Below are 20,139 nucleotides of genomic sequence, written 5' to 3' on the forward strand. Positions count from 1 at the left end.
CCTTGCTTCTTCAACATCAGTCTTCCAGGTTTGACCTCGGCAAGGCATCAGCTTGCCTAACAGCTGAGAAAACTGCTGTTACTCATCTCACATGAAACTGTGGAAGGACCTGTCTTGCAGGTTGCTAGGAGGATTAAGGGGACAGGGTAAGGGAAAGCGTTTAGAACTCCTAGTTCCCATACATGCCCATACATGCATGCTTTGCTCAGAATTCCTTGGGCTCAGCCCAAGGCTCTGTACTCCACAGTACACAGAGATCCAGGGAAATGCAAACTGACAGGAAAGCAGCCTCCGTGAAAGATGCAGCCGTGCTCATCCCTGAGCGCAGCTCCACTCAGTGCATGTGTGTGGATTCGTCAGAAAGTACCAGGCCCTGTGTTATTGGACAAGAAGGGCACCACAGGAGCAGAAAATAAGGGCACAACAGGAGCAGACAATAAGGTGCACGAGACACAGCCCCTGGCTTCAAGATGCTGGTGTAGTTAAATGACCTAAAGAAGAAATATCCTTTAGGTTGCAGTCATTTAATAACTTTTATCTCTTCTGCACAGAAGTCTGGGCTGAGGGTCCAGGGCCATTCGGGCCTCCTTGAAGTCCCCTGCAGTGCCTGTGCTGTTACTGTCCTATGCTGGGGATTTGGTGTGCACAGCACAGTGTACAGGCAGAGCTGAGGCTTGCTCTCCCTGCACAAGGCGGGTGGTGAAGCATTGGCTGTACGTGGCAGAGAAGCTGCAGTTTCCAGATCTTCAGGCATGCTGGCCACACACTGACACTTGGGGAAATAAAGCTAGTTAGAACATCTGGGACTCTTTGATTTGGCCTTGGGGAAAGGAACAAGGAACAAGGAACAGTGAAGATTCACGCTGTGACATCCATATTCATGCTAGCAAGCTCTCCACCTCTCACTTCCCAACTTCAGTGCTTCTCAGAGCTGGTGTAAGAATCACCCGTGTGTGTGTGTGTGTGTGTGCGTTCACCTCACCCACAGCAAGTCTGATATAGTTTGTCCAGAATGGGGCTTAGTACTATGGTTTGTCCCCCACCCCAGGTGATTCCCATGTATGGCTGGGATCAAGTAGTTACTGATCACTTGCTCCCTATAGCAGGCACTAGGGAGCCAGCAATAGACAAGAGGGATGAGTTTCCAGCTCTGACTGTCTCACAGTTTACTGCTGGGAGATCAATTTCACATATACAAAGTTACCACTATGCTCATTTCTGGGAGGAAGAGGAGCAAGGTTGAGAGGTTTGCAGTGAGAGCACATAACCAGGAGGCTGGATCTACAGTGGGGAGATGGGCAAAGCTCCCCAAGGCCTAATGCAGTTAAAAGAGTTCATCAGTCACCCAGTCTGCATGCATGTTCACACACGTGTGTGCGTGTGTGTGTATTGGCCTTGTGGAAGGATTGGGTGGCCCACAGAACTGTGGCTGGGGAATGTGGACATGAAAATAGGAAGGATCGGCTGGGCACGGTAGCTTACGCCTGTAATCCCAGCACTTTGGGAGGCTGAGGTGGGTGGATCACAAGGTCAAGATATCAAGACCATCCTGGCCAATATGGTGAAACCCTATCTCTACTAAAAATACAAAAATTAGCTGGGTGTGGTGGCGTGTGCCTGTAGTCCCTGCTACTCGGGAGGCTGAGGCAGGAGAATTGCTTGAACCCAGGAGGCGGAGGTTGCAGTGAGCTGAGATCGCGTCACTGCACTCCAACCTGGCGACAGAGTGGGACTCCGTCTCAAATAAAATTAAAAAAAGAAAAAAGAAAACAGGAAGGACCAAAGTCCCAGGCCTAACAGGGCCATGCTAGAAATCTGATTTTTGGCCTGGCGCAGTGGCTCATGCCTGTAATCCCAGCATTTTGAGAGGCTGAGGTGGACGGATCATTTGGGGTCAGGAGTTTGAGACCAGCCTGACCAATATGGTGAAACGCCATCTCTACTGAAAATAGAAAAAATTAGCTGGGCATGGTAGTACATGCTTGTAATCTCAGCTACTTGGGAGGCTGAGGCAGGAGAATTGCTTGAACCCAGGAGGCGGAGGTTGCAGTGAGCCAAGATCGTGCCACTCCAGCCCGAACAAGAGAGTGAGACTCTGCCTCAAAAAAAAAAAAAAAAAAAAATCTGATTTTTATCCTATGATTAATGGCAAGCCCCAGCAGCATTTCACTGTGGTGTGTGTGCTTATGGGGAAAGAAATGATCAGGTTTCTATTTCAACATGATCTCACCTTACAGCATGGAGCATAGGGGATGAGGCTGGAACCGGGGGCTGGTCAGGACACCAGTGCTGTGCCCACCCATGTGAGAGGCAGTGGAGGTGGGGCATGGGAGGGGAGAAGGAGGACTGGTGCAGGGCTTGGAGCCAGATCATCCCTAGAGGCTGGGAAGGTGGGAGGAAGGATGCCGCCTGCACATCATGGATCACAGGATGGATGGTGGTCTGGGGGAGGAAGTGAGAGTAGTTTGGGTCTTGGTGACTCTGAGATGTCCTGGGAAATAGTGGGCAGCTGGGTGCTCTGATTGGGAGATGAAAGGACGGGCCTGATGTGGACAGGCACATCCGTGAGGCTGCAAGATGGGGCATTAGGAGACGTGTGGGGAGTGGATGCGACCATGCAGCGGTGAGTGGGGCCCAGGAGGGAACCCCGTGGAGGCCAGAGCAGGGAAGAGGCCCAGGGAATGTGGACCACCTGGTGCCCACACTTTGGACACTTCCAGGAGGGATGCCAGAGGGTCAGGGAGCAGAGGACTGATGGGGCCCATGTGGTTGGCCTGCAGAGGTCAGAGGAGGCCGACGTGAAAGCAGCCCCAGGACACCAGAGAGGCAGAAAGGACAGCCATGAATGAAGAAGTGGGCAGATGGAAAGCAGTGGGGGTGAATGCACAGTGCTGAGAGCCTGGCTGCAACAGGAGGAGAGAACTGGGCTGTGCTGGCCTGGACCTCAGATTTGCCAGGAGACTCCTCCAGGACTGGTGCAAGGATCTGGCAAAGCTGAGGCTGGACCTGTCCTGTGGCTGAGCTCCCCTCCCCTGGGCTGAGGAGAGCATTAGTTTGAGTGAAGTGCCTACTGTATGTTTCTTTAGGAATCAGGTTGCTCTATTACAGGGAGATGTCGACAGTAACCCTCAACCAGAGCAGCACTGCTTTCCAGCTGCCTCCCACATTCTTGATGCTTTTATTTGATATACGAGTTGTGCAGTTTCCTACTACTACTGTGGTTCTGCACCCTCTCCAACCTGCCCATCACTTGAGACTGAGTTGAATGGAAATGGGTTTTATAATCTTTTGTGCAATAAATTGGTTTTGCAGTCCTGAAAGTGCTCATCATTTTCAATTATAATTTTTTAGCTCAGAGATAAATTATTAAAGCACATCAAAATTTTTCCTGAAGATAACATGCTCACATGGTAATTACTCAGGTAAAATGCTGGTAGTTCCCGGGCATTCTGGCTTCGCCTTTCTTAGGAAACCATGCAGAACTATCCCTGTATGATGCAGTGGTGTCACGTTTTATCCTGAGTAGGCAAAAGACGGAGCCTGCTCCCCTTGTGGGTCTGAAACGGCTTCTGCAAGTTGGAGCCTGAAGTGACCGAGTATCTCACCCTGCTTTTTGCCACCCACTTTGTTCCCACGGGAAACAGGAAGGTGAGGGTGCCAGTGCATGGGTGTAGATGCCAGGTTTCCTGACAGCTCCAGTGTGTCTGCCTTGCCCTGGCCATGCCATCTACTGCTGCTTGCTTCATTGGACCCCAATGTATGGTGCCGGCTGTTGGAGTATGAACAAACAGACAAATAAAGGCCAGTCTTCCCCAGGTGTGGTTGTCAGCTGTTCTGAGCCACCAACTGGAATATCTGCAGGTGGAAGTAGCCACTTAGCTGCTTCCCTCAGTGTCAGCCCCCAGGAAGGAAGGTTACTCTTTCACCAGAAACAGCTCAGCTAGAAGACTCTTCTGTCTTCCGGCCTAGAACTGCTATGTAGAAATGAATCTGATTCAGCAAACAGGCCAAAGCTCTGCAGGCCTGAGAGGGGCTTCAGGGCCTCTGGGTCAGCTCTTGTGTCAAAGAATGAAATTTTTAGGACTCAGAAGTCTGGAGAAAATGCTTTTGGCTGCAAGTAACAACCAAAGTGTAACTGCTTAAACAATTAAGAATGAGAATAATTTCATATAAGAAGTGTCAGGTGGGATCATTTCAGGTTTGGTGAATCCCACAGTTCCAGGAGGCTTTTGGGGACCCCAGCTCCTGCCCTCTTTTTGCCACCTTTCTGAGCCAGCTTCTCCTGACCACAACAGCTTTGCACACCAGTCCTCAGAAGATCACTCAGAGGACAGGCTGGCCATTTCTCCAGTCTCTGTTTAAAAGCAACTGGGACTTTCCCAGAAGCACCTGGAACTTTCCCTTATGCCACATGGGCCAGTCTGTGTCAAGTGTCCCTCCTGAGCCAGATGTCAGCTGGGGACAGAAATGCCATCATTGCTCAGACCTGTCAGGGTTGTACCCTGAATAGGGGAGTCTCCCAGCACATCCCAACGCTTACTAGCATCAGGTGCACAGTGGAGCCGGTCTTAAGAAGAATAAGGGAGAGTAACAATTGTGGAGTCTTCAAGAATTCATAAGATATTACAATTAGAAGGACCCTCCCTGCTTTATAAAGAGCAGAGACGTCCAATCTTTTGGCTTCTCTGGGTCACATTGGAAGAAGAATTATCTTGGGCCACACATAAAATACACTAACACTAATGATAGTGATGAGCTAAAAAAAATCACCAAAAAACTCTCATAATGTTTTGAGAAAGTTTATGAATTTGTGTTGGGCTGCATTTAAAGCCATCCTGGGCCGCATGGGCCCTCAGGCTGCAGGGTGGACAAGCTTGATATAAGGAGAATCCTGAATAGATCCCAGTTAACTTTCATTTGAAGAACTGTCATGACTTTCGATAGAAGATGCGTAGGCTATTGTGTTATAGGTATTTAGTGATGTTGAGGCTCCCACAGCTGCAGGAGCCAGCCTGGCGGCACTAAGGAGGAAGCTAATGCAGCCACTGATTGCCATGTTGGGCTGGTTGCAGCATTGCAAGACACTTTGACTTTTTTTTTTTTTAGAAAAGCCAGAAATGCAAATCTTTCTGTAAAATCTCACATTTCTTGGATATGCACAATTCACTGAAATATTTAAAACACTGTGTGGGTCTAATACTAAATGATGAAGAGCTGGACCCAACATGGCAGCCAGCAGCTGACCTCATCCAGATGAAGAGACCGGTGTCTGGAAGCTGTCCTGAGGCTTTGCCTTTACTTTCTCCAATGACCAGGCACAGCATCCAGCTTGGGAGACACAAGACGTTCCAGTGGAGGCCTTGAAGAGCACTGCCATGTTCTCCCGCACTGGGCTCAGGTCACTTTCCAACTTTTACCTTCTAGAAGGAACTGGAACGGAGGGACAAGATGAACCAGGGCTCTCAGGGGCAGTAGACAGGAATGTGTCCTGCACAGAGGAGTGCTTTTCTTATAATGCTAGAGAAAGGCAGGGCGCGGACAGTGTGATTCATAGTTTCGACGAAAACCAGACAACATTCAGAACTTCTATGGAAAATGAAGCTGGATGATGAAATGTAGCCACTGGTAAAACAAAACCAGGCAAAGAAACCCCGCTATGGGCAGACAGATACACACACGGGCACCTTCATCAGTGGAACAGGCCAGAAGTGGGGGCGTGGGTGGATGCTTATTGGGTGAACAGCTTTCTGTGCTAGGATCTGGCATGGAAACATCAACCACGCCTTTGTGTATTGGGGGATCCAGTCGTGATTTGAATGCCTAACGAGGAAGGAGCAGACTGGGCATGTGCCCTACCCATGCTCCTTGCTCCCCAATATTTTAGTGCATGGGGACCTGATGTCACAGCCAGCACCTACCTGGGGGCTTTCTCTGGCTGCTGGGGCCATGAGACAGCCATGTTCCTCCCCTCCTGCTGGTCCCCCCACTTTCTAAGAAATAGAGACATCCAGACTGAGAAACAAGGCAGGTATACACAAAGGGAAGCTATTTGTCATTTTCAACAAAAAGGATATTAAAAAGCAACTTTGCTTATTTTCAAAATGACTGAATCAAACCCAATTCTGTCAGCTCATTCTTTATGAGATGTCAAAACCCGAGCACGCTTCATCCACATGTCCAGTAAGGAAACACCATAATCCGGGCGACATCGTGGGCTGCATTCTCAGCTTGCCCTGCTCCTCTCCTTCTCTGCCCAGACTGGCTCTCATCGATGGATGACCAAGGACCCTGGAGAGTTGAATTACTCGGCTGAAGCCACAGAGCATGGGCCAGCAGTGAGAGGAGAATTCAGACGGTATCGTGTCTAAAACACAGGACTTGGCTTCTCACAGTTCAGGACAACAGGGAGAATTCCAGGTTTCTGCGGAGCGACTGAATCCTACCATCAGGGCACACAGGGAGCTCCACAGACAGCCCCCTGCAGAGAGGGAGACTCTGCTTTGCTGATGGCTCTGAATGCTTCTGGCTCCCCTCCAAAGGGGTCCCAGCTCATGCCCAGCTGGCACGTCTGTGCTTTGGAGGTCAAGGCATAGGAGCCCACAGACTGGCATATTTGAGTGAGAGTTACAGAGGGAGTGCACCTGCCGTGTCCTTTATCTGCACCCCGGCAAGGAGGATTAGGTCATCAAAGCTAGGAAGTGTTCTTACAGGGAAGCTGCCTTGTGCCCACTGGGAGCTGGCAAGTCCTGAATGCCTCAGACCAACTTGAATGGCTCTGGGACCCCAGCAGCGGGGATGATGGATTGGCATAAAGATGCATGGCCAATTGACCACATGGTGCTGAAACCTTCGGGCAACACCTCGATACCAGGATCCCATGGCAGGTGGGGAAAGCTCTCAGGGCTCAGGTCCTGGTGCTGGGCATGAAAACACACACACACCACCCTGAGCCCTACACATGTTGCCTGGATTCTTGGATTAGAGCCACTGTCTCTCTCCTCTGATGACGTCTCTCCAGCAGCCTTTCTTCTCTGTGTGCAGGTGGGGTCTATCCAGCATTGCTTCATCTCTGGGTCTTTGCAAGGGTGTGGGGACCCAGGATATGCTAGACATTTCTTCCTTCTGGAGTGTTCCTGGTGACTTCCCTGCCAGAGAATCAACTAGGGCAAAAATAATAACCATAATCATTAGAACTGTTATTCAGTAAATGTGAGACTGTATTCATACCACTAATCGTGGAACCATGGACTTACCATTTACTATGCCAAGTGCTTTACTGAGTCATCGCATTTAATCCTCGTGCCTCTGTGGATGTGACACCATATACATGTAAGGAAACTGAAGCCCGGGAGGAACAGTGTTTGCCCAGGGGCACGTGGCTAGTAAGTGGTACATTTTGACTAGTGGTTGAAACTACAGAAGACGGGGGTTATTATTCCCATTTTGTGCTAAGTCAGTGGAGCTTGGGGATGCCCACTGAGACGTGGCGAGGCAAAGACAGCAGTCCTGGCCTCGGGTGACTGGGCTGAGACCCAACGCTTCCTCCTGCTCCTGGGCAGTCTCCCTGGTTGCAAACCCTCATCCCAAGGGTTCCTGGGTATAGACCTAAATGCACCTAGCACTGGAAGCTTCTCAACCAGTGCTTGCGAGGTCTTCCTTTCCAGTTCTAGTCTAGACTTGTCAGGAATCTTCAGGATTCCCCAGTCAGCTTCCCAAAGGAAACTAAATTTTCTCGGAAAAGCAGGCTCATCTATTCAACTTAAATGACTTCTTTTCAAACAACTGTGATGTCATTGTTCTCATTTTTATGAAGAATTAATTCTTGACATGTTAGGCTAAATAGATCACTTTTATTTCTATCAAATTATATTGTCTAAATATGGCTAAATTGTTACGACAACTTACTGGAATCACTGAGGATGTTGTTAATGTCAAATGGAACCTGAAATCATCCACACCAGCCATGTGAGCATAATTTAGAGACTTGTATTTCATGCTCAGAGCTGTCCCTGGAGATTAAATGTGTGAACAGATCCTGCTGAAAACTCTGTTTCCCTCCATGATTTATCTCTTTCCAAAGGCTGGTGAGTAGCCTTTGCTTATCACGGCTAGTGTCAAGAGGTGAGCACGAGTTAACCTCAAAAACAACATTCAGCCCAGCCAAGTTTTCTATAAATATGGTACATGATTAATTATGTCAGAAGACTATTTACTGAATGTGGAAAAATCAATAACACTCTAAGAAGAATGTTTACCCAGCCTAGGATCCAAACAAAGACTCTAAAGCCAGGGAAGTTTTTGAAAAATACAAGCTCCGTGTCTCCAGCAAACATAAGGGAGGTTTTGCTCCTTTTCATTTTTGCCTTGGCAGGGATGGGCCCCGGGGGTGTGGGCTCTGTCTCTTTCTGCTCATTGCAATCAGAGTGACATGACTGTTGTCCACTGATGTCGGCCACATGCCAGCCCCTGCAGGAAGCACTTACCACTAGGATCTCCTTTAATTTAATCCCACTGACAGGACAGCGGCGGCATCATGACTCTTATCCTCCCTGTTTTGTAAACTAAGAAACCAAGGCCCCAAGAAGTGAAAGTGTTGGTCCCAATCCCCAAGCCAGCAACTGGCTGAGGCTCTAGTTCCAGGTGCGAGAGTAGCGTCAGGGTGGTCTCAGGCCACCGTCTCCTGGTGTGATAGGAATTCACTATTCCTGCCAGGTGCTTTTCTGAGCTTCTTTTAGTTATGCACTCTCTTAGCCCTCACAAAGCCCTGTGAGAGTTGGAGACAGCTGAGGGTGTGGAGTCACAGATAGTTGTACCACATAACAGTGGTTCAGTTGTGACCTTAGTCACACAGCTGTAAGTCACAGAGTGGGATTGTAATCTAGTGCAGACAAGTTCTAGCTTTTCTCCTTTTTTTTTTTTTTTTTTTTTTTTGAGACAGGGTCTGGCTCCATCATCCAGGCTGGAGTTCAGCGGCATGATCACTGCAACCTCTGCCTCCCTGGTTCAAGCAATCCTCCTCCCACCTCAGTCCTCCGAGTAGCTAGGACTACAGGCACACACCGCCACACTCCACTAATCTTTTTTCTTTTTTTAAGTAGAGATGGGGTCTCGAACTCCTGGGCTCAAGTGATCCACCCACTTTGGCCTCCCAAATTGTTGGGATTACAGGCGTGAGCCACTGCCCCCGGCCTCTATCCCTCTCAATGCAGGACAGATGATCAGTCGATGAGCCTCCCCCGAGAGGAGAAGGGTGTCCTTAAGTGGGGTTGCCTGCAGCAATCCTGGCATCTTTGTGCCCAGGGTGAACCTTGTAGCACCCCTCACCTCTGTACAACACAATTACTTTCAGAAATCATCATGTCATAATCAATATTAGTGATTTTCCTAGTTTTTTGTTTTAAAGCAAATGATTAATAAAGGACAAATTTCAATTTTACAAAAATGTTATTCAAATTCCGTTAAGTGCCTCATGTATGAACTAAAATTTGTACTGACAAACAAAAATATCAGGTCTCACAGTTTTCACTCTGTTTCTGTTTTAAACTTTGAACACAAAATCCCTAAGTGGTCCCATAGAATGACAGGTCACAGTGACTCCAGTTCTGTTTCATTTCCTTCACCACCTCTGTGCCACTGTTGCTCATTGTGAGTCTACCAATATACCGTGTTGTGCCAGGAAATGCGCAGTGTGCTTTGTTTCCCTTTTTTAATTTAATTTTTAGTTAAAAAAAAAAAAAAAGGAAAAAGACAGGCCGGATGCCTGAATGATCCACAAACCAATTAGTCTGCTCCCAAATAATTGAGATTAAACTCTCCCCATATTTGAGATCAGAACATTCCATTCCAGCATCTTGCAAAGTAAATTTTTAAGGCAATTTAAAAAGAAACCTCAGAGTACTCATAAAGACTGCAGAATACATACAGATGGTGAGGAGCCTTTTGCTCAGGGTACATGCCATGCTGTTAGGCTTGCCATGTTTCTAGAACACCTAACTTGGCTTCCGTCCAAAGATCTGACAAGAAAAACTTTTTCCATCTCCTTCTGCTGATTCCTGCTGTTTAAGTATCAGTCCTTGGAGAGGTCTGGTATAATCTGCTCTCTAAATAAAAGGGGATGAATCACCATCCATGGAGAATTTAGTATGTGAGGTGCAGAATTCCCTCAAAGTTTGTGTTCAGACTATCTTAAATTCTTTGTAAAACTCCACCAAATCCCTCCCAGGAAAGGCAAGCTCTTCCTTCTCCCCCGCTGAGTTTGAAGCATCATGCCCTCAGCCTCTACGAATCCCCTGAACCGCCTCTAAGGAGTGTCTCCTATAGGTGGGAGCGGACACAGAAGGGTGGGGCTGGAGCTAGAGAACCCAGCTGTAAGTGTCCCAGGTGAATTAACCCACCTGAGCCCAGCAGGGAGCAGCCAAAGGGTGAAGGGACAGAGTGGAAGTCAGATGTGGGGGACGAGGAATAGGAAACTTACCCTGTGTCTTGGCAGTCAGTGGGTCAATTTGGGATGAAATTGTGTGTGTGCAGTTTAGACAGAGGTTTGCTTACATGTGCAGTATGTCGAGGGCTCAGCAATGGTCTCGGGGTCCACTCGCTTCCCAACTTGCTTTCTCCCTAATTCCAGAGGGGAGAGTTAAGCATGATTTCACTTTTATTAATGTTAGAGCAGGAAAGTTTCCAGAGGCCCTGTTCCCACCTCTGCATTTATAGATGAGAAGTGGGGCTGAGTTAACCAAGTTACTGAAAATAATAAAGTAAAATCCAAGGACCCCCAGGGCAAGGCAGTTTCTGCATTTTACATGGCCTTTCTCACTGTCGGTGCTTTACAAATACTTCCAGGGTTAATGGATAAAAAACAGAGTATATGTCTTGCTAGTTCATTTTCTTCTTTAAGATGTCATCACTTGGCTAAATGAACAGTAATTGGTTTGAAAGTTCCCACATGGAAGATGAATAACTTACACCTAAAGAAGATATCTTGACAAAGATCTGGGGTCAGAGTGGCTAAAATGCTGAAAGTCACTCATTTAGCCCATATCCTTAAGCATCAACTAAGTAGAATGCTGAGCGAATGCTGCAGATCACAATCTACCTCTGAGGAATCTACCTCTGAGCTGCACAAACAGGGGCCTAGACCACGAGAAAGGCTCCCTGCTATGAGTGGATGCCAAGGCTGCAGGATTGATTTTACAGAATGTTAAGAAGTTACCTGCTTGTAAATAAACCCTTAGAAATGCAGCTTCTCCCAGGCAGAGAACAAGACTGACCCTTGCCAACCTCAAACGCATGGCCAGCTATGTTGGCTGGGAGGCAGGGACACCAGCTTCCCCTGGACCCCTCACAGCTGGCTACTTACCCAGCTCTGGTGGCACACTTAGTGTCCCGAGGAGGCAGGTCACAAGGACAGGGGGTCTGGGAGACCCTGAGCCCCAGGAGGCAGTCCCCTGTGTTCTCAGAACCAGGTACCTCCAGCGGACACAGCCTTCCAGGACCCCAGCTCCCGGCAGGAGCCATGCAGTCCTTGTGCGTGCCCGGTGCCCTTCCCCCCACCTCCACCCAGCCCCGAGAACGTCTGACCTGGACTCCACAGCCTGGAAACCTGCGGCCACCTGCTGAGGGTCCCCCCACCCACTGACCAGTCCCCTTCCACATGTAGGCCTCATGCCAGCCCTCAGTGTTTTCCGGTGGATTTCAGGACGAAGCCCTAAGCCTTCATTACTGGGGTTCACAGGGCTCCATCTTCCCCTGCATCCTCCCTTCCACTGCCTGGGCCTTGGTCTCCCTGCCCTTCACTCACTCCCTGTCCCCAGGGCTTCTGTACATGCTGTTCCCCCATCCCGACACCATTCCACATCTGAGCTGCTTCTCCTTTAGATTCCGGCTTTACTGCCTGTCTTCTCCTGAGGAGTCTCTCCTAATTGCCCATCCCCCAGCCACGATGCCACCCCTGTATCAACCACGACCTCCGCCCTCCCCTGTGTTGCCTGCAATAAAGCTATCAGTGCTGTGACTTGTTCAAAGTTGTGCACTCTAACAGGACTCGAGGATCACGGAGGCAGGGATCCCCTCCTGGAATCCAATGCCTCGCTCAGCGCATAGCAGGGTCTTAATCAACAAATGTTAGATGGGTGGATGGATGAACAGATGGATGAATGAAGGGGCACAGGGAGGGTCTGGTGGCTTCTATGGAGAGTTCCCAAAGTGTCTCAAATATCTTTGCTAAAATGCAAGGACTTAAGGCACATTCTTAGGAGGGTATCCAGCTGGAGTCAGAGATGGCCCCTTGTCCCTTGGGGAGCCAGCGAGCTCCTAGCCCTGGGGACACCTCAACATCTCCATGGAGGCCACTGTGGTGGTCGCTGGTGCCAGGTCCACAGGTGTTCCCTGTGTTCTCCACCATGGCGCTTCTTCCCCTGAGGCCCTCATGGTCAGTGCAGAGCACCAAAGAGTTGCCGCTGCGTAGTGAATTCTTGTAATTGTGCATTGCATCCATTTTGAATCTAATTTGGACCCTCTCCTACCAGAAGAAGAGTTTATTGCCCTTGACATGGTGTCCAGGGCTCCACCCCCTCCCAGTTCCTCAATGCGGCAAACCCAGATATCTGCCTCGTACACCCGCCTCCTGGTGACCATTTCCCTGTGGGACAGGCAGATACAGCCCACTTGATGGCCTCAGTGACTCCATACCCCACAGGGACTTCCCAGACATGCCACCATGCCCACCTCTCAGCCACAGGGACCCCACAGAGCCCGTGTCTGTTTGCTCTAAACGCACTGGTGAGAAGTCCCTGAGGGAAACCTGCTTGGGAAACACCCTGGACCCCAGTAAAGGCTTAGGCCCCAGGTCCCTCTCTCCCTTCACCTGCCTCCAGGTGAGCGTTTGTGACCCAGACAGCTCCCCACTTTTTGCTGGCCCCATGGGGTGCGCTGCCCTCTCCGTGGGATCTGTAAGTGACACGGTGCTTGTGTTGCTTCCTGTGTCTTCTTGTGCTGCCTCATGCATCTCCCCTGACCCACACCCCAACCCAACTCTCCTCCCATCAGGGATCTCTTAGGAAGTGGCTGTCTTGATAGGAATGAACTGGACATGGGTCAGACGAGAACCACAGGGTGTCTGTCCATAGAAACAAGTTTTGTGTGAGAGAGACCCCTTTTCACTGGGCAGGGCTAGAATTTATAGTCAGTCTCTCGGTGAGAGATACAGCCTGCTACCAGTGACAGGGGACTTGGAGAACAGCGGAACCTCTCCCTCAGCTGAGATGGCGCTGAGGTGTGGTCCCCTCAGGCCCCCAGAGTGTTCTGGCACTGGCTCCAGCAGCCCGGGGTCACCTGCTCAGCAAGTCATCATGGGTTGGCTTCCTCCTTGTCTGTTTCACTTCCCCTCCCAAATAAACTAGTCTCCCCAAATCCTGTCTCAGGGTCCCCTCCTGGGGGATCCCAACCAATGAGCAAAGGTCTGTGGCTGCAGGAAAAGCACCCTGTGAGTGCCGGGCTTTTGCCGAGTCGCGGTGTCGCGGGAGGGCCTGCCCGGGCTTCGATTCCCACTCCCTGCCCAGATTTCCGGCCCTTGCTAGGAATCCTGAGCCGGGGGAAGTGAGCCTCCAAGCCCTGTGCCACGAGGCCAGACAGGTTTTCATTTTCTTTCTGATGCTTTTTGTGACCCTGCCACCTCACAATGCAATATTTCCACTATGAAACCTCCAAAACTGCCAAATTTCACCCAATTTGGATTAACATTATCGAGGAGCTTGGCATTATGTTGAAAACCCAGACATTCCCACGGCCCGTATCCTATTTAAAAAATGCCTGTCTATTTAAAGTTCACGATGGGAGGATAAAAGAAAAAAGGCTCCCAAAGTCAACAGAGAACATGAACTAGGCAAAAGGAAAGTCCAGTTTGCTTCTAAAAAAGGCTGAAAATTATAACCATCCATGGCCTTGTGTCTTAAGTCTCAGAATTTTTTTTCTCTTTTGGTGGTTTGCAAACCAAAGTGGAATTTTATTATGGGTTACTAAGGGAGCTTCCTCGAGTTCCTAGCCCCTAAAGCCTCTGCGCACTCCATGGCATGCCTACGAGGCTCTTCATGCCATGAGAAAGAGAATGGAGCCAAAATCAAGCCGGCAGTATCTCGGGGCTGTAACGTCTTCCCCCCGTAGCTGAATTTCCACAGTGCTGAGCCAGGGACCCGGCAGAGCTGCCTGACTCCTTTTGTGAACAACAGCACCGTGATGAAGGCAGCAGGAGTCAGAGAACTATTCATTGCAGGAAGCCCCAACATCCGGTGAGAAATAAGAAGTACAACAGTACAGGATGCGCCTTGGGTCAGGGGAACGTGGAAAGCCCGCAGCCTTTGTGTCCTTCTCTGGGCCGGAGTGGCTGCAGCTCACGCCTCAGCTCCCCTCAGGGCCCAGCTGGGAGCCGAGATAGAAGCTCCTGTCGCCGCTGGGCTTCTCGCCTCCCGCAGAGGGGCATACGGAGACCGGGATGGCCACCCCCATGGGCCTGCTGCTGCTGCTGCTGCTCCTGAGCCAGCCCGGGGCCGGGACGGGAGCTAACACGGAGGCGGTGGTCTGCGCGGGGACTGCTTGCTACACTGCCCACTCGGGCAAGCTGAGCGCTGCCGAGGCCCAGAACCACTGCAGCCAGAACGGGGGCAACCTGGCCACTGTGAAGAGCGAGGAGGAGGCCCAGCACGTCCAGCGAGTACTGGCCCAGCTCCTGAGGCGGGAGGCAGCCCTGACGGCGAGGATGGGCAAGTTCTGGATTGGGCTCCAGCGAGAGAAGGGCAAGTGCCTGGACCCTAGTCTGCCGCTGAAGGGCTTCAGCTGGGTGGGCGGGGGGGAGGACACGCCTTACTCTAACTGGCACAAGGAGCTCCGGAACTCGTGCATCTCCAAGCGCTGTGTGTCTCTGCTGCTGGACCTGTCCCAGCCGCTCCTTCCCAGCCGCCTCCCCAAGTGGTCTGAGGGCCCCTGCGGGAGCCCAGGCTCCCCTGGAAGTAACATTGAGGGCTTCGTGTGCAAGTTCAGCTTCAAAGGCATGTGCCGGCCTCTGGCCCTGGGGGGCCCAGGTCAGGTGACCTACACCACCCCCTTCCAGACTACCAGTTCCTCCTTGGAGGCTGTGCCCTTTGCCTCTGCGGCCGATGTGGCCTGTGGGGAAGGGGACAAGGACAAGAGTCAGAGTCATTATTTCCTGTGCAAGGAGAAGGCCCCCGATGTGTTCGACTGGGGCAGCTCGGGCCCCCTCTGTGTCAGCCCCAAGTATGGCTGCAACTTCAACAATGGGGGCTGCCACCAGGACTGCTTTGAAGGGGGGGACGGCTCCTTCCTCTGTGGCTGTCGGCCAGGGTTCCGGCTGCTGGATGACCTGGTGACCTGTGCCTCTCGAAACCCTTGCAGCTCCAGCCCATGTCGTGGGGAGGCCACATGTATCCTGGGACCCCATGGGAAAAACTACACGTGCCGCTGCCCCCAAGGGTACCAGCTGGACTCGAGTCAGTTGGACTGTGTGGATGTGGATGAATGCCAGGACTCCCCCTGTGCCCAGGAGTGTGTCAACACCCCTGGGGGCTTCCGCTGCCAATGCTGGGTTGGCTATGAGCCGGGCGGTCCTGGAGAGAGGACCTGTCGGGATGTGGATGAGTGTGCCCTGGATCGCTCGCCTTGCGCCCAAGGCTGCACCAACACAGAGGGCTCATTTCACTGCTCCTGCGAGGAGGGCTACGTCCTGGCCGGGGAGGATGGCACTCAGTGCCAGGACGTGGACGAGTGTGTGGGCCCGGGGGGCCCCCTCTGCGACAGCCTGTGCTTCAACACACAAGGGTCCTTCCACTGTGGCTGCCTGCCAGGCTGGGTGCTAGCCCCAAATGGGGTCTCCTGCACCATGGGGCCTGTGTCTCTGGGACCACCATCTGGGCCCCCCGATGAGGAGTACAAAGGAGAGAAAGAGGGGAACACCATACTCCCCGCTGCAACAGCCAGTCCCACGAGGGGCTCCGAGGGCACCCCCAAGGCTACACCCACCGCAAGGAGACCTTCGCTGTCATCTGACACCCCCATCACGTCTGCCCCACTGGAGATGCTGGCCCCCAGTTGGTCCCCAGGCGTCTGGAGGGAGCCCAGCATCCATCACGCCACAGCTGCCTCTGGCCCCCAGGAGCCTGCAGGTGGGGACTCCTCCGTGGCCACACAAAATGACGATGGCACTGACGGGCAAAAGCTGCTTTTATTCTACATCCTAGGCACCGTGGTGGCCATCTTACTCCTGCTGGCCCTGGCTCTGGGGCTACTGGTCTATCGCAAGCGGAGAGCGAAGAGGCAGGAGAAGAAGGAGAAGAAGCCCCAGAATGCGGCAGACAGTTACTCCTGGGTTCCAGAGCGAGTGGAGAGCAGGGCCATGGAGAACCAGTACAGGTAAAGGGGGCCCTGAGTGACCGGGGGAGGGGATGGACAGGCATGGGGGCACTGACCACAATACAAAGAGGTGGCAGCAGGAGCAGGCCCAGGTTCCCTGTGGGCAGACACACCCTGGTCCTTGCAGCTGACCCCTCAACCTCCCCCCACGCCAGGCACTCGGGCCCCCTTAGAGCATACTGCCCAGCTGCAGCACGGCCGCACGTGGGGCTCTCTCCCAAGGTCCAGACGTGTAGGTGGCAGAGGCGCCGTGGCTTCCAACACTGTCTCTTTTGTTTCCCATAGTCCGACACCTGGGACAGACTGCTGAAACTGAGGTGGCCCTAGAGACACTAGAGTCACCGGCCACCATCCTCAGAACTTTGAACTCCCCATTCCAAAGGGGGACCCACATCTTTCTGAAAGACTGGACTGGAATCTTAGCAAACAATTGTAAGTCTTCTCCTTAAAGGCCCCTTGGAACATGCAGGTATTTTCTACAGGTGCGTGATGCTCCTGAAGTGGAAGCTGTGTGTTGGCGTGCCATGGTGGGGATTTTGTGACTCTGTAATGATTGTTACTCCCTCTCCCTTTTCAAATTCCAATGTGACCGATTCCGGATCAGGGTGTGAGGAGGCCGGGGCTAAGGGGCTCCCCTGAACATCTTCTCTGCTCTCTTCGACCATCTAAGAGGAAAAGGCGGACTGCTCATGCTAATTAGGATTGAAATGATTTGTTTCTCTTCCTAGGATGAAAACTAAGTCAATTAATTATTCAATTAGATAAGAAGATCTGGTTTTTTGGTCAAAGGGAACATGTTCAGGACTGGAAACATTTATTTACATTTGCATTCCTCCATTTCGCCAGCACAAGTCTTGCTGAATGTGATACTGTTGACATCCTCCAGAATGGCCAGAAGTGCAATTAACCTCTTAGGTGGCAAGGAGGCAGGAAGTGCCTCTTTAGTTCTTAAATTTCTAATAGCCTTGGGTTTATTTGCAAAGGAAGCTTGCTCGGGCGTGGCACAGCGGGGAATCCAGGGGTCACAGTGTGGGGAGAGGTGCACCCTGCCACCTGCTAACTTCTCACTAGACACAGTGTTTCTGTCCAGGTGACCTGTTCAGCAGCAGAACAAGCCAGGGCCGTGGGGACAGGGGGAAGTTTTCACTTGGAGATGGACACCAAGACAATGAAGATTTGTTGTCCAAATAGGTCGATAATTCTGGGACACTCTTGGAAAAAACTGAATATATTCAGGACCAACTCTCTCCCTCCCCTCATCCCACATCTCAAAGCAGACAATGTAAAGAGAGAACATCTCACACACGCAGCTCGCCATGCCCACTCATTCCTGAATTTCAGGTGCCGTCACTGCTCTTTCTTTCTTCTTCGTCATTTGAGAAGGGTGATGCAGGAGGACAATTCCCACAGATAATCTGAGGAAAGCAGAAAAACCAGGGGGGGGCAGGACAGTGATCAACAATGCATTAGAACTTGGTGAGCATCCTCTGTAGAGGGGCCCCACCCCTGCTCAACAGCTTGGCTTCCAGGCAAGACCAACCACATCTGGTCTCTGCCTTCGGTGGCCCACACACCTGAGTGTCATCGTCATTGCCATAGCATCATGATGCAACACATCTGTGTGTAGCACTACGACATTATGTTTGGGTAATGTGGGGATGAACTGCATGAGGCTCTGATTAAGGATGCGGGGAAGTGGGCTGCGGTCACTGCCAGCCTTGCAAGGCTACCTGGAGGCCCGTCTGTTAGTCAGTAGTGGAGGAGCAAAGCTTCAGGAAGGGCCAGCCTCATGCCATCTTCCCTGCGATCAGGCAAAAAAGTGGAATTAAAAAGTCAAACCTTTATATGCATGTGTTGTGTCCATTTTGCAGGATGAACTGAGTTTAAAAGAATTTTTTTTCTCTTCAAGTTGCTTTGTCTTTTCCATCCTCATCACGAGCCCTTGTTTGAGTGTCTTATCCCTGAGCAATCTTTCGATGGATGGAGATGATCATTAGGTACTTTTGTTTCAACCTTTATTCCTATAAATATTTCTGTGAAAACTAGGAGAACAGAGATGAGATTTGACAAAAAAAATTGAATTAAAAATAACACAGTCTTTTTAAAACTAACATAGGAAAGCCTTTCCTATTATTTCTCTTCTTAGCTTCTCCATTGTCTAAATCAGGAAAACAGGAAAACACAGCTTTCTAGCAGCTGCAAAACGGTTTAATGCCCCCTACATATTTCCATCACCTTGAACAATAGCTTTAGCTTGGGAATCTGAGATATGATCCCAGTAAACATCTGTCTCTACTTTGGCTGCAAAACCCATGACTTAAATCTATATGGTTTGTACATTTTCTCAACTAAAAATAGAGATGATAGTCCAAATTCTTCATATATTCACTAATCAAAGACACTATTTTCATACTAGATTCTTGAGACAAATACTTGCTGAAGGGCTTGTTTAAAAATAAATTGTGTTTTGGTCTGTTCTTGTAGATGATGCCCTTCTATTTTAGATAGAAGCTCTGGAATCCCTTTATTGTGCTGTTGCTCTTATCTGCAAGGTGGCAAGCAGTTCTTTTCAGCAGATTTTGCCCACTGTTCCCCTGGGCTGAAGTTCTTTGCATAGATTTGGCTTAAGCTTGAATTAGATCCCTGCAAAGCCTTGCTCTGTGATGTCAGATGTGATTGTAAATGTCAGTAATCACTTCATGAACGTTAAATGAGAATGTAAGTATTTTTAAATGTGTGTATTTCAAATTTGTTTGACTAATTCTGGAGTTACAAGATTTCTATGCAGGATTTACCTTCATCCTGTGCATGTTTCCCAGACTGCGAGGAGGGAAGGCTCAGAGATAGAGCTTCTCCTCTGAGTTCTAACAAAATGGTGCTTTGAGGGTCAGCCTTTAGGAAGGTGCAGCTTTTTCATCCTTTGAGCTTTCTGTTATGTGCCTATCCTAATAAACTCTTAAACACATTGGTTGTGAACTTGTTTTAATATATTTCACGACAACTCGAAATACCTGGCAGAACTTGCTTTCAAGGTCATTACATTTATCCATCTCCCTTTACAAAGAGTTGCTAAAAAGAAGGTACCTTGTGGCTGAGTTTCTGCACCTGCACCTGCTGGAGGCGACAGGGGGCGCTGGGCTCTGCCCTCCTTCATTACCTCAGCAAATGTGTACCCTGCCCCTCAGCGTGCTGCCCCTGGGGACATGGAATACAGAAGGCTGGGCTGCACTGTGCCCAGTGTCCATGGCAGCTGAGTCCACTCATCCATGGCCCCCTCATCACTCTTTAATTCCCTGCATCTTATAAATTACATGGGTGATGCCTGGCGCAGAACTAAACATGTCCAATGGATGCGATGTGAAAACACTGTTCTATAATTATCATTGGAGCATTTATCACTACTTTGTCAGCAAAGCCCTTTCAGTTTATTTAACTAATTGGACAGGCAGATCAGATCGCTGGTTGTTTGGCTGCACAAATCTCATGGTAATTCCAAGTCAGGAACAGCAGATGGTGGTCAGTTCTGAGTCAGCCTGCTTTTAAGGTTGTGCAAAAGGCTGTGGCAAAGGCACAGGACTTAAGAAGAATAAAGGGTTCTGCTCTGTTATGCTAATGGTACAGAACACTTGCAATAAATATCCATTATTTAGGGTTAAATGCAGCTGATCCTGTTAGAAGTCTAGTCATTAACAACATACACTTGGAAATTATTCCTCGATATGA

General features: G+C 50.2%; 1 protein-coding gene across 1 annotated transcript; it reads left to right on the plus strand.

Moving 5' to 3' along the window:
• The first annotated feature begins 14,341 nt into the window (after positions 1 to 14,341).
• CD93 (CD93 molecule) lies at positions 14,342 to 19,384 on the plus strand. Its single transcript, XM_003280832.3, has 2 exons — positions 14,342 to 16,416; positions 16,702 to 19,384. The coding sequence occupies exons 1-2, from the start codon at positions 14,486 to 14,488 to the stop codon at positions 16,724 to 16,726; spliced, it is 1,956 nt and encodes a 651-aa protein (XP_003280880.2). The 5' UTR covers positions 14,342 to 14,485; the 3' UTR covers positions 16,727 to 19,384.
• Positions 19,385 to 20,139: the final 755 nt, after the last annotated feature.

The sequence above is a fragment of the Nomascus leucogenys genome, chromosome 13 (assembly GCF_006542625.1).
Source record: "Nomascus leucogenys isolate Asia chromosome 13, Asia_NLE_v1, whole genome shotgun sequence".
Classification (NCBI taxonomy): Eukaryota; Metazoa; Chordata; class Mammalia; order Primates; family Hylobatidae; genus Nomascus; species Nomascus leucogenys.